Raw genomic sequence first — 14,185 nt, 5'->3', positions numbered from 1 at the left:
TGTCAGGGAAGAGACAGAAATCTTTAATAAATAAATAAATTAAAAAATAAAATAAAAAAATATTTATTACGTCTTTCATTTGACCAATATGTATTTAGCCAGAAAAACCTGAGCTACAAATATATGTAATGAGATTTTTCAGTAATGAATGGTACTTTTATTTTTACAGAACGCTATATCTAATGTAACACTAACATTTATTAGTAATAGTCAGTTCTGTTTTGAGAAATTCCTGGAAATAATTTCAAACAATATAGTGAGAAAGTTCAAGGCTTTTCTTTCCTTTACCAATTGATTAAAGGACCAAGAATCCGTTTGTGTCTTTCTTAATTTACTCTGACATGCTTTTACAACTGACTGTGAGTGCAGTGGGGTGGGACTGCCTTGAGCTCACTCACACTTTTCGTCAGGCCCCTCCACCTGCGTCACTCAAGCCCCTTTGCTTGACTGTCCGTTGCATTTATTCGCTGCCGTTCATCTCTTACTTTTCTATAGCAATCTTTTTTGTCTGAATCCTAAAGTTTAGTTATTACTTACTTTATTTTCATGTTAGAGGAAACTGTGGTTTAAAACAGGTGATTTTTAAATATAAATCTTCAGTAAAAAATGTCTCTTCTTATAAGTTACTAAAATAGTTATAAGTATAGGTGACTTTTGGTATTTTATCGGATCTCCCCAAATCCTTCTGTTTTTTGATAATTATTTGTCCTTCATAGTCAGTCATAGTGCAAACATCAGGTTACTCTTTTGTTACTACATTCTTCTGGGTCGTAAACTATCCTACAGAAGTTTCTTATTTGAAATATAAAACTAATCAAGTATTTCCTCTCAATTGATATTAAACTAATATTTGACGTTTATGTTATAAAATCAAACAAAATTTTAGATCATATTTAAAGACAATTATAGCACTATTTTCTGAAAATATTTTGGTAGACAAGTATTTAAAATGTGACATCATATATTCATCAGTGTATTCTTATAAATGCCAATAAAAACCTACTTTTTCTGAAGGTGAGATTTTGACATTTGAAGGTGGAGAAAGATATTTGGCATAAAGGGAAAACTGAAACTCTTCAGTATTCAAAGCTAAATAAAAATGTATGACTCTCATAGCAGAAGTGCTGGAGGAAGCTGGCTCTCGGGTCTTTCGTGGCAAAATGTCCCAACCAGATTGACCATGAATAAGTCTTAGTAGAAAATTTAGTCTGCAAGCTTGTTTTGAAATTATTATTTTCTCGTTTTTCTATCTCTTTTCCAAGAAAAGTCAAGCTCTCCAGCATAATATTTCTAAGAAACAAATGTTAATAATAGTAGATTAATTCTGCTGAAGAAAAAGATTTGATGAGATTATTATTCATCATAATACAATCTGATTCTATTTGAGAATATCCAGATAGGAAGTTGACAATGGAGAGTGTGTTTCTTCCATTTTAACAGTTTGAATTGAAATGTGACTCCTGAAAACCAAGGTTGTTTTTTTCTGTTGTTGTTGTTGTTGTTTTGTTTGTTTTCAAAATTTTTGAGCTATTACCACTCTCCACACATCTTTTTTTCCAGTGTAATTTTTCCAAATGTAGACTGAAAAATAGCCTTCATTTCCTGAATAGCAGTCAGAATACTCTTTCTTTTCACCTAATGAAGAATTATTCCTAGAGCTGAAGAGTATCACACAGTGTCTCATGAGAAAGCTATTAGTGTAAGACCTGTGCACTTTTTCCCATAGAAACGTAATGCCAAGCATTAATACAGAAATCCTTCTTACAATCAGTCTTACATCTCCCTTCTGTTCTGATGAAGGTTGCATGGCTGGGTCATGAAAAAAAAAATGAACAAGGCTTTAAAAGAAAAAACATGATCTAATTTCTCTTTGTTTCTTTTTTCTTACCCTTTAAGAAGTGGAACCAACAGGCAGTGAAAAGATTGATGATGAGAATAGAGCTGAGTTTGAAAGTGGGACTCTTTGAAAAATGTAAATTTTTTTAGAGGATTTTATACATGCAGAACCATCAGGTTCTTTGAATGTGCCACCAATTTTGCTTCAGCAAATGCTACTTGGCTGTTATATATTCCTTTATTCATTTATTTTACACTGGTTTAAGAAAGCTCTTAAATCTGTAACTTAGACCAGGCGTATCAAAAGGAGAAATAGCAATATTAAAAATATATTGAAGAACTGCACAAGGAAGATGATTCTCAAGGCTGCTAAGGAGCATGATTTTCTTTCCAGGCTATTACACTCTGACTGGTTGGGATTTATTGGTTACCAATATTTTCTTAAGCTGATATTTTCTCTGTCTTTCATAAAATACCAGTGGAAGATTTTCTTGAACAAAAATGCAGTTATTATTTAAATTTATTTTTAATGAATTTTAATAGCACATACTCATTATACGCAATAATGGATTTCATAGATATCTTGCACAAGTACATCAAGTAATTCTATTATCTTTACTCTTACTCTCCCTGGTCTGTATGCAATTCCTATTAATCCCTTTTTCCCTCATATCTCTCCTTTATCTGCACGCCCACTTTACATTCATGTATGCTCTTGTCTTCCTCTGTAATATCTAAGCTCTACATATAAGAGAAAATACTTGATATTTGTCCTTTTGCATCAGATATTTTATCTAATAACATTTTCTCTAGTTGCATTTCCAGCAAATGGCCTGATTTTATTCCTCTTCCTAACTAAAGAAAGTACCATTTTGTATAGACAACATTTTTTTGGAACTCAGCAGTATCTTTCTGTTTCTTCCCCTGTCTCATTCTGCCTTCACATCAGGGCATCATGTATTGGATGATATCTAATATCATCATGTATTAGACAACATAGCCATCCTGTATCTGCAGTGGATAATACAGGCATGCAGAGAGTCATGGAAGGAAACTGACTCTGAATAGCAGCTGATCCAACATCACATCTAATCCTACATTTTTTTAAGACTGTTACTTATTTTTCTTAGCTTGTAGTTATAGCTGAAAACTTATTAAACAATTATATAATGATTTTAAGATTATTTGTAGACTGAATTACAAAGGGATACTCTATTAGATACTAAAATAAATATGCCATTTATGTGTCTAATTTCTTTAAAATAACTTTTCTTCAGAAGGATTATCTTAATTTTTCCAAATAACTTAAGTGTATCTGAAGGATTATCTTTATATGTAATTATATACTGTTCCTGTGAATACTTCAGTTAATCATTATTAATTATGGAATAAAGAATCAAGCAAAAAGTAGACTTCATAGATTTTTATCTCATTTCCAGGTTCCTGGGCCAAACAGGAATGATATAATGTCTTGTTTTGTGTTAGTCTTAATGATTGACCAATCTATTGATAATATTTCATATGGGAGAGAATATTTTGCAAGAGAACATTAATTTTCATTTTTTACTTTATGTTCATTACTGATGTATGGGCTCTAGTAAATCTTAGATTGAATAAGTTCTAAGGAAGGCACATTTGAACGTGTGTATCAAAAATCATGAGATTTCACAAACTGTGGTCATGGAATTATATTTGGGACATTTATTTTAATGACTAATCAAAGAAAAAATAAAATAACAAGAGTTCTATTAAGTAATATTAATTAGTTCATATTCTGTAATATTATATTATCATTAAATAAAATAAAACAAAAATTATCTTTCAACATTTTATACAAAATGTTAAACCAAAGTATCAGATTTTGAACTCTTACAAGTGATGTTATCATAAATCCAGGGTAAAGTCACAGATACTAAAAATATCAAACTTTTGGATATGTGTCTATTATTAGAATTATTTCTATTTTTTGTCTGTACTTTTCAAGCTTTTGAAGTGCTAAAATTTGAAGTGCTAAAATCAAGGTAAATAAACCAATGAAAATATTTCTAGGCGCATCCTGGCTCATAATATGATCCTAGTGTTGAAAATAAGTCGAACAATGCCTTTCTGATGGCTAACATTTTTAAAAAAGCAAATTAATGGTTAACTTTGTTTCTCATACAGAAATTCTAAATGGTGGAGTCTATGTAGACCAGAACAAATTCCTGTGTTATGCTGACACCATACACTGGCAAGATATTGTTCGGAATCCATGGCCTTCCAACATGACTTTGGTGTCAACAAATGGAAGCTCCGGATGTAAGTAGCATTACCCCATCATTAGATGTGTGTGTGTGTGTGTGTGTGTGTGTGTGTGTGTGTGTGTGTGTGCGCACGCGCGCGAGCATGGAGTCAGGGGACAACTTGTGGGAATTTCTTTTCTCCTTCTAGCATTTATTGGCATTTTTTTCTAGAGTTTAATAGTAATTAAACCCTATCCTCCATCTGCTCCCCATCTCAAAGGTCCACATTATCCTCTCTAATGTCTTTTTTCGTTTGTTTGTTTGTTTGTTTTCGAGACAGGGTTTCTCTGTGGTTTTGGAGCCTGTCCTGAAACTAGCTCTTGTAGACCACGCTGGTCTCGGACTCACATAGATCCGCCTGCCTCTGCCTCCCGAGTGCTGGGATTAAAGGCGTGCGCCACCACTGCCCGGTTCTAATGTCTTAATATTCTTTTACCCTGTGTTATATTGAACGTCTTATTCAGCATGCCATTGATGATATTTTGGCATCTGACTCCATTCAAAAGCTCATTCCTCTAATTACTCTATTTCACAGCTCTTAAACCTTGATTTCTCACTAATGCCCTATTGGTAATATCTGACTGTAGAGGGGCATGCCTTTAATCCCAGATCTCAGGAGGCAGAGGCAGACCAGTCTCTGAGACCAAGGTCAGCCTGTTCTAGGGGGTTCCAGAACAGCCAGGGATCCACAAAGAAACTACCTCTCAAAAAGAAAAACTAAAACAAACAATCAAGACAATAATTTACAATAAAGCAACATGAGTCATTATAAAGTTCATATACAAAGACTTCTTTGTTTGTAATCAGAAATAAACTACCCAGTTCTCTACTTCTTAAAAGTATAGGACACTTCTGCCAGAGAGGACATTTTAGGTAAATAGTATTTAATATGATGAAATGATAAACAAATAGTATCTGAACTATCATTAAAACCTCTGCCAATGATTATGTCTGGAATCTCATTTGTTTTTATAAAGCAGGCTTTTCTGTCACACATTTATTATTGCTGACATCTGTATGAGAGCTGAATCTTTATCGAGTATTAACCTGAGTTTTAAATTTCTTAATCTATTATTATATATTTCCCACCTGAAATCATAACTCCACATAATTCCATAATTATTTGCAATAGTGATGATTGTGTTATGACGCTTTTATAGGAAATCAAACTCCAAGGGACAATTATTAAATTTCATGATGGCCATAATAACATAATGGGGAAATATGAATGTATTTGATCAAAACTGACAGTTGTATTTTGAATAAAAGGCTAAAACAGTTTTTTTGTGAAAGTAGAGTAACATAATTTTCTTGTCATCTTTAAAAAGAAATTTGTATGAGATTCTGTCTTTGTAGTTTTAAATTTGCCTACCAGGTAAAATTTCGTGTGCATTTTTTTTTTAATCTGCTTGTGCTAACAATGGGAAAGATGTGATTTAGAAATGGCTACTATTTTCAGGTGGCCGTAATAAAGGAATATATTATGAGGCAGGGGTTGTTTGATTGGATGAGGGAAAGGCCTGCTGGTTCTCAGCTTTTTAGAAAGACTAGCCTTTAAGGCATACATGAGATCATACAAGAAAAAAGTCTGAGCCAAAAGCTTGAGGGAAATCTGCTCTCCTCTTACAGCGCTTGAAACAGGAAAGGTCTGTGGGGTTTGTCCATTTTCACAGATGGTATCGTTTTGTGCTGTTCTTTTGAGGGCTAATTTGGACGGTTGTGCCTATAATTAGGCAACTGTGACTGCGATTTTTTTGTTTTGCATGCAAAAATTTCAGATGCAAAAATTAAAAATGCAGACTGGATTCATAATCAATGGTCCTTTACAGATTAGCCGTCTATTGTTGTCAAATGTTATTGCTTACAAAGCTCTAGATGGTAAATCATTCAATCTACTATATGATATGATATCTGACAATAATGAATTAACTATTTTTAAATACTAGTTTTCAATGGTTTTATTTTCCTAACAGGAAAAGCCAATGCAGAAAAGATAAACACTAAATAAACTCCAATATTGAGTCCACTGATTTAGTCCACTTGGAATAATCCTACTTGAAGTAACTAAATATAAAGTGTAGCCTTCCAGGGTCTAAGAGGAAATGAGGCTCCAGCTCAGTTTGCACATAGCTGCAGCTTCATTAGGTGAAAGAGTTCTGAAGCGTCAGGACACAAAGGTGGGAATGAACTCAATACCACCAACGTACAAAATTTAAAAGTTAAAATCACAAATTTTATTATATCTTTTTCATCAAAAGTAGGAATAAATAATGAATAAGTGTATTTATTATTTTTATTAAAAATAGATTCTTCCCATACAATACATCCAGACCACAAATTACTCTTCCTCCAATCCTGCCAACTCAAAAGCTACTAAGTACTAGAAATGTATTATAGATATAATCTGTCATTTTTGTTTTTCACAATATAATTGTCACTACTATGCCATTTAGTTCATATATGAATTTATGAAAATAATACTTTAAATAGGTGATTAGTAGAGAATATATCTATTCATGTTCAAAAGCTTCTCAACTTTCTGTCACATAATTATCAGAATCTGGTGAATCCTCATTTGGCCTGTGTGCTTACTTGTTTTTCTTATTACCAGTCCTAACAACATGCATGCTAAATGTCTTTTAAGTAAAGAGTGACCACAACTGTGTCCTGAAACTCTGTCATTGTGAGTAACATTAAGCAAAACCAAATAGCTTAGTATTTTCTCTAAATTTATGCCCATCTTACAGCTTTATGAGCTGAGCTTTGTAGTTTGTAGATAGTTACTTTCTTCTGCTGCTTGACATAAGAAATACTAACCATGCTTTAAGATATTTATCCAGATCATATTCCAAGGAACTTTGTCCTCCTGAATTCCATTCTAGAGATGCAGGGATGGCTCAGCATATGTAAATCAATGAATTTGCCCTTCTCAGAAATCGTCTCAAAGGAAAAATCATGTGATCTCACATTCGTTCTCAATAAAAGACATGAAGGGGATACAAATGAGGGAATACAACCTAACAAAATAAAGGATATATATAATAAAACTATAGTGAACATCATCCTAAATGTGGAAAAACTCAAAGTGTTTTGACATTCCTTTGTGCTCTAACAAATAAACCTTAAAGATCAGAGGGCTGAGCTAGCCAATAGTTAACCATAGAGGTCCAAAGAGCTGTACAGACAGGCAGGAAGTGATATGCTGGGCAGAGAGAGGAATAGCAGGTGGGAGGAGACTTGTCATGTACAGTGAGAACTTTAGCTACTCAAAAATGAAATTTAGGAATATAACAAAAGAAAAAAAATATTTCGGTGAATTGATAGAATTAATCTAGTGGAAATAATTTTCTTATCAAAGTAATCTATAAATCCCATGCAATTCCAATCATTTATTAGGACTTTATTCAAGAAATAGAAAAAAATCCAAAATTTGTATTGGAGGCACAAAAATCCAAGAATCGCCAAAACAATAATGAGTTATCCAAAAAAATTATTAAAAATATTGCACAAAATATATCCTTATGTGTATTTTTATGACTCGTTTATTCATAATCCAAACATGCAAAATGTTTAAAGAGAAATATAGTCTTTGTTGAAATACATTTGGTACATAATTGAAATGTAAATAAAAGGCATGAAATGCATAATAAAACTGCTTATAATAATACAAACCTACCAGATATATCACATAACTAAATTGTTTTCCAGAGCCAAACACCAGCTTACCACAGAATTGGGATGGGTGATTGACAATTTGTACTGAGTACATCCTTTACAAACAGAATTTCATAAACTATTCTTTTCTCTAAATAAATGTTCAGACAGCTTTAATTCCTGAGCTTTATTTTGTTTCTTTTATCTAATACTATATTTCTTAATATTTACCACACCCAAAAACTGCACACTGCGTTCATGAATTAACTTTCTTGAGCTAGAAAAAAATCAAGTCTGAAAATAGAATTTAACTAAATTTAATGCAATATCACTCTTGTTATGTGTTTGATATTACAGTATTTACATGAAATAGATGTACTTTTTAATGTTGGACTTTGGTATACAGTTAACATGCAATCAAGGCAAGTAAAAACAACTTCAATTTATGTAAATAAATACATGCAATCAAATTACATGAATTTAAGAAATATTTTAAAGTCAGAGCTTCAATGGGGGGAAAAGTAAAATGCATTGAAAAGTGTAAGTTGATTTACATGATCTAAGAGGTAGCATTTTGAAAAGTACTTTAAAATGGATTTTTCAAAACTTTCACATAGGTCTTTTTTTAAATTTCCTAAATATTTTTAAACAATTAATTGGATTTTTCATAAATTTCACATAGTAGGTCATTTTTTAATTTCCTAACTATTTTAAATTGACATATATACAACAACTCTAACAAAATATTAGCTATCAGAACTAGCATACAATCTAATAAGATGCGTTAAAACAGACTACATTAATTCTATGTATCAGCTCTGCTGTTAATTAGAAAGTGAAATCCTCAGGTAATAGTAAAGTAAAGAAGAACAATCTATAGTAACATTTAAAAAAAAAAAAACCCTTCACATCGAAGTTGAAGAGCACAAACGAGTAGAAGGAAATGAGCCCAAGAAAAGGCTCAAGAATCAGATATCCACTGCTTCACACCCTCGAGAATTCCCAAAAATACTATACTGGAAGCCGTTACACATACTAAGAGAACCTGCGGCAGCCCATGCAGGCTCTGTGCATGCTGCCTCAGCCTCTGTGAGTTCATATGAGGCTTGATTATGCTGATTTGGAGGACCTTGTTTTCTTTGTGACCTCCATCTGCTTTGGCTATTCATTATTTTTCTCCTCCTCCTCTTTCATGGGCTTTCCAGAGTTCCAAGGGGAGGGATTTGATGGACACATCCTTTTAGTGCTCCAAAGCTCTCTGATGATAGCTGAACAAGGCATTTACTGATGAATATAGCAGAATATTATTAGGAGTCATTTTATCATTATTTTTTTATACCAGTAGTGTTTGGTTTATCCTAGATTTCTGGGATGTCAAGTCTATGGTTCTTTTTCATCCAAGCGGTATCAGATATGAGTTAGATCTTGCTGAGTGGGCCTTAAATCAAATAAAATATAGGTTGGCTGCTCACACAAGCTTTGTGCTACCATTGCCCTGGCGTGTCTTGCAGGCAGTACATCATTGGAGATAAATGGTTTGAGCTCCGTTGATGTTTCTGATTCTCATTTGGTAGCACTAAGAGTACCTTTCTGTGCCAAACATGCTAACATGTAGTGCTGAAGCTTGTATGTAGGCATCTGCTCAACTTCTTCATGTTCAATGAGTTGTATAGGTATTGAGTTTGTGGAAAGCAAACTTCATCTTTCAGCAGTTTTCCTTGTTTATAGTTGAACCCCTTTGGCCATAAGCACAGTTAGATATAACCAGGTCTGAGTACTGTGTGTTTTGTCTGGTGACAGGAGATGGCCAGTTAGTGCTCTGCCTTGTCTTTTAGAAGCCTAACTTTTCTGATAAGAGACAAAAATGGAGTCCATCCAGATGGGAGGTAAGACCAGGAGGAATTTGGAAGAGGGAGGGGAACCAAAATCAGGATATACTATGTGAGAAATGAACCTATTTTCAATAAAATAGAATGAAAAAAGAGAGAGAAAAATGTAGAAATATGAATAAAATAGTAATTAAAAATTTAAAAATAGTAAAAAGTAAGGTTTAAGTAGAAAAGATGGAAAGGTAGGCAGGGGAGCAGAGAGAAATGGAGAGCTCAATAAAAAAGAAAAGAAATTTATTGGGAAAAATGTTGGAGAAATGTCCATTTTCTTGTTAGAGTTTGACATATTTCCCTAATGCTGAGGGGAGACCTGCCATAAAGAGACACACTGCTACCCTATTGGAAGTCTAGTTAATCATATATGGCAGATGTTCCCTTTTGCTCTACAGAATCTTACAATGTATATATCCAGTCTTCATAAATTCTAGTAAAATTTAAAAGTGAGCTAAAACTATGAAATTGAAACTATATTATTATTATAACAATAATAGTAATTGATAAAGGAAGTGAGGCCCTGAATCTGTGAGGCATTTGGCTGTACATTCATAAGTAGAGGGTCTCTGGTCAGTGCACTCTTAGAGTTTTGAGGACATGGTGAGGAGTAAACCCAGCACCTCTCTTTCTGGTGACTTTTTGCTTTTTAATTGTCCACACATATGCATTGTTTGACTCTAGAAACAAAATCTTCAAAACATATCCTGTTTTCATCCTAGGTATTGACTTCTCAGTCAACTTTTCTAAGAAACAAACTGTAGACCAACAGCTTTGTGGCCTCCATGGGACTTAACTAGGCCCTCTGCATGTGGTAGACGGTAGTGCAGCTTGGTCTACCTTGGCAGGTGCCAGTGGAACCAGGATCTATCCCTGGTGCATGAGCTAGCTCTTTAGAACCCATTCCCTATGGTGGGATGCCATGCTCAGCCCTGATGCAGGAGGGAGGGCCTTGGTCTTGCCTCAACTTAATCTGGCAGGCTTTGCTGACTCCTCATGGGAGGCCTTCCCCTTTGGGAAGAGTGGATCAAGGGATGGGCTGGGAAGGCAGGGTGGGGGAGGATGTCAGGAGTTGGGGTGGGAGGGAGAACTGTGGTGAAAATGCAAAATAAAAAATTTAAAAACTAAATAAATATATTAAAAACAAAGTCTATGAAATTAAAGAACTCTAATTAATTTCTGAATTTTAGAAAGGGGTAATTTTTTTTTCCTCAGCAGTACTAAACTTCACATCTTGGGACCAGAATAGACTAATTTGATTTTTATAATATAGTAGAGACATTTCTTAGCTCATCTGAAAGCCTCATAGACTAAATAAATGCTATTTATTATAAATAGTTATATATGTATGAGCATGTAAAATATAAAATATCTTAATATCTTTAAGATTTTCCGATTTTGTGTCGTACAGGCTTTTAAAGTATGTCCTTATGATTATCTGGATTTCTTCAGTGTCTGTTGTTATGTCCCACTTTTCATTTCTGATTTTAATTTGTATATTCTATCTGTGTCTTATAGTTGGTTTGAGGTTTGTAGACCGTGTTGATTTTCCCAAAGATCCAACTGTTTCATTGAATCTTTGTTTTGTTCTCTTTAGTTATACTTTATTGATTTAAGCAATCAGTTTGATTATTATTATTCATGTTTTCTACTCCTCTTGGGTATGCTTATTTCTTTTTTCTAGAGCTTTCAACTGTACTGTTAAGTTGCTAATACAATATTACTCCAGTTTTTTTTTTTTTTTTAATGCTAAGTTCTTAGTGCTATGAACTTTCCTCCTAGCACTGTTTTCAGTGTATTCCGTGAGTTTGGGTATCCTGTGTGTTCATTTTCATTGAATTCCAAAAGTCTTTGTTTCTATTTTGACCCATTGTTCATTCAGTAGAGGACTGTTTAGTTTCCATGAGTCTGTAAACTTTCTGTTATTGTTGATATCAAACTTTAGTCTGTGGTGGTAGGATGTGAGATAGCAAGTTATTTCAATTTTCTTGTGTCTGTAGAGACTTGATTTTGGTCTGAATATATGGCCAATTTTGGAGAAATTTCCATGAGATGCTGAGAAGAAGGTGTATTTCTTTTGTGTTTGGGTAAAATGTGGAGGCTGTCTTCAAATGGACAATGTTAATTTTCATGCTTTTTTATAAGTTAATTTTCATGCTTTTTTCTTTACACTGACCTAAGTCAGCATCTACTAATTATTAGATATTCAAGTTGCTATATTCAAATTAGGTCCCTAACAAAACCCTTGTAGAAATGAGAATCCATCTACAAATGTTCTAGAATATCTGTTTGGTCCATTTGGTTTATAACATCTGCTAACTTCAGTGTTTCTCAGTTTCATTTTTGTCTGGTTAGTTTTTGTGTGGGTGACCAGGTCATTGGTGAGAAGTTGGTATTCAAGTCTCCACTATCTCATGTGAAAGTCAATATATGATTTAAACTGCATTGTGAGTTTAAGAAAAAGGAGAGCAATGGCTATTTGGAACTTACTGACAAATACTCTCCTGCCTTCTTTGCATCTCAAAACAAGCTCAATATTTTAATTTTCCCTTAATAATGAACATAAAGATGGCATTCTGATCTCAAATTTCCTTTGTTAATTTGAAGGAAGCCTTATGTATCACTGGGTTACCCAAAGATTCCTACCTGGAACCTGATTAGGAAGCCCTATTGTGGAGCATACACTGCAGGATATATATTGACGGGAACTCAGTATTTACTTTCCCTTTTATATTGAACATAGAATATTATAGTAAATTAGTTTTTTTTTTCCTTTAAATTTTTTGAAACAAGGTTTCATAGACCAAGTTAATCTGAAACTTGTGATTCTCCTGCCTAGGAGAATACCTTCATTACTTTTTAAATTTTTAATTTCAAATATCTCATATTAACAAAATATTAAACAAGTAATATCAGATGAATTGATTACTAGTAAGAGGTCTTTCATAATATTCCACTCTTGTGTATTTTATATCCCCACAGAAAACTGTGATTTGTTCTTATTTTTGAGACTATCTCAAATATGCTAAGCTGGGAGCAATAAAGACTACAACCAGGAATGATAGGTTAATAAAAACAGTAAAATTTCTCACACAAATAACAACAGGTAGCTGACTCAAACTGTGAGCAGGAGATGTGGTCTTCCCCAGAGAAGAGCCAGCAATTGGTTGTCCAGTGCCAAATAGACATGAAAACATACATGCAAGTAGTTACATGAACTCAACAGGTTATGTTTAAAATATGTATGTATATGTAAATGCATATATGCATGCACTAACAATTAATGAAAAGAGAGTCTGTGAATTTGGAGGAGAGCAGGGAATGGTGTGTGTGAGAGTTTGAAAGAAGGAAAAGGAAAGGGGAAATGGTGTGATTAAATTGCAATCACAAAAAAAAATGCTGAATTTATATAAAGCAAAAAACTCACCGTGAGTGGATAAAGAACACATTTTGATTCAAACTAGTTATTTCTGAAGAAAAATATTTATCAAGTGCCACAAAGTTGATTTTCTTTTAAATGAAGCACGGTTTGTAGATAACACCTATTTTAACACCTATTTTGGGTTTTCAAGCAACAGTGTGCATTGGATGACAGCTAAATGAACTCTAGCCAGCATTACCTAGCTGTATCCTTTCTGACTTGTTTTGTGTGGGAAACAACCATGTCTGTCCAATTCTGTAGCTGCAAATCTCAATACTGTCACAGATTCCATTACTGTGTGTATGTCTATCTTTGTCAAGTGACTTCAAGGAACTTATTTTCACAATGGAGTAGTATTTCCAGGTTTTTCTGTCCCATCTCCACTTCTTCCAATCTTAATATTTTAAATTAATAAAGCTTGTAACAAAGAAAGATGCTTACATATAACAAGAAGCTTTTAGCAGAGATGTTCAAATTGTTCCCTTTTAGTGACTTTGAAAGTTAAAATGTGTGCCTTTCCGCTCCTATTTGGCTCTATCTAAACCACTTTCATCCCAATATTTCCAACAGAGGTTGTGAGAAAACTGCTGTCTGCCTCGCAGAGCAGAGACAGGGGCTGTCCTATCTCTACAGGGACCAGGGCAAAGCAGAATAAAGACGATCAAGCTGCTGACCTGCTAACAGAGCTTTTGAACCAAGATTGCTGTTAGTAGCTCTATGCAGCTCTTATTTAATTCTCCTGCCTGGCAAGAACAAATTATGTTCTATTTAGGGGTGATTCTTTTGCCAATTGTAGGTGCTCTTTTTAAGTAGAGAAGAAAAAAGTGGAGAGAAAATTATGCAGTGACATTTCTCTTAAAGTTCTATTTAAAATACAAGTAAAAGAAATATATAAAAGAAATAACAAGCATGGATAAAAATGCACAAAAGAAAGGCCATTTTAAAACTAGGTCCTCCTATCTGCTACTCTTATTCCACTACTTTTCATGCTTTATTAAACAAAGATTTTAATTTAACATTTTTTTTCAGAAATATTTTCTATAGAATTAATTCAAATTAATTGGAGCATATATTCCTTCAGTTGTACAAAGTAGAATACAGCATTAAATTAG

At 33.5% G+C, this 14,185-nt stretch overlaps 1 protein-coding gene across 2 annotated transcripts in view; it reads left to right on the top strand.

Moving 5' to 3' along the window:
• The window catches only part of Erbb4 (erb-b2 receptor tyrosine kinase 4), a 1,049,748-nt gene that overhangs the window by 676,197 nt on the left and 359,366 nt on the right, over positions 1–14,185 (top strand). For both annotated transcript variants that reach the window (XM_041631763.1, XM_041631764.1), the window contains exon 4: positions 4,000–4,134. In XM_041631763.1, coding sequence (XP_041487697.1) covers positions 4,000–4,134 — 135 coding nt within the window. The remainder of the gene's footprint in view (positions 1–3,999; positions 4,135–14,185) is intronic.

The sequence above is a fragment of the Microtus oregoni genome, unplaced genomic scaffold, assembly GCF_018167655.1.
Source record: "Microtus oregoni isolate MIOR12 unplaced genomic scaffold, Mior012 000038F_ref0000394, whole genome shotgun sequence".
Taxonomy (NCBI): Eukaryota; Metazoa; Chordata; class Mammalia; order Rodentia; family Cricetidae; genus Microtus; species Microtus oregoni.
This window is presented reverse-complemented; position numbering and strand designations above follow the sequence as displayed.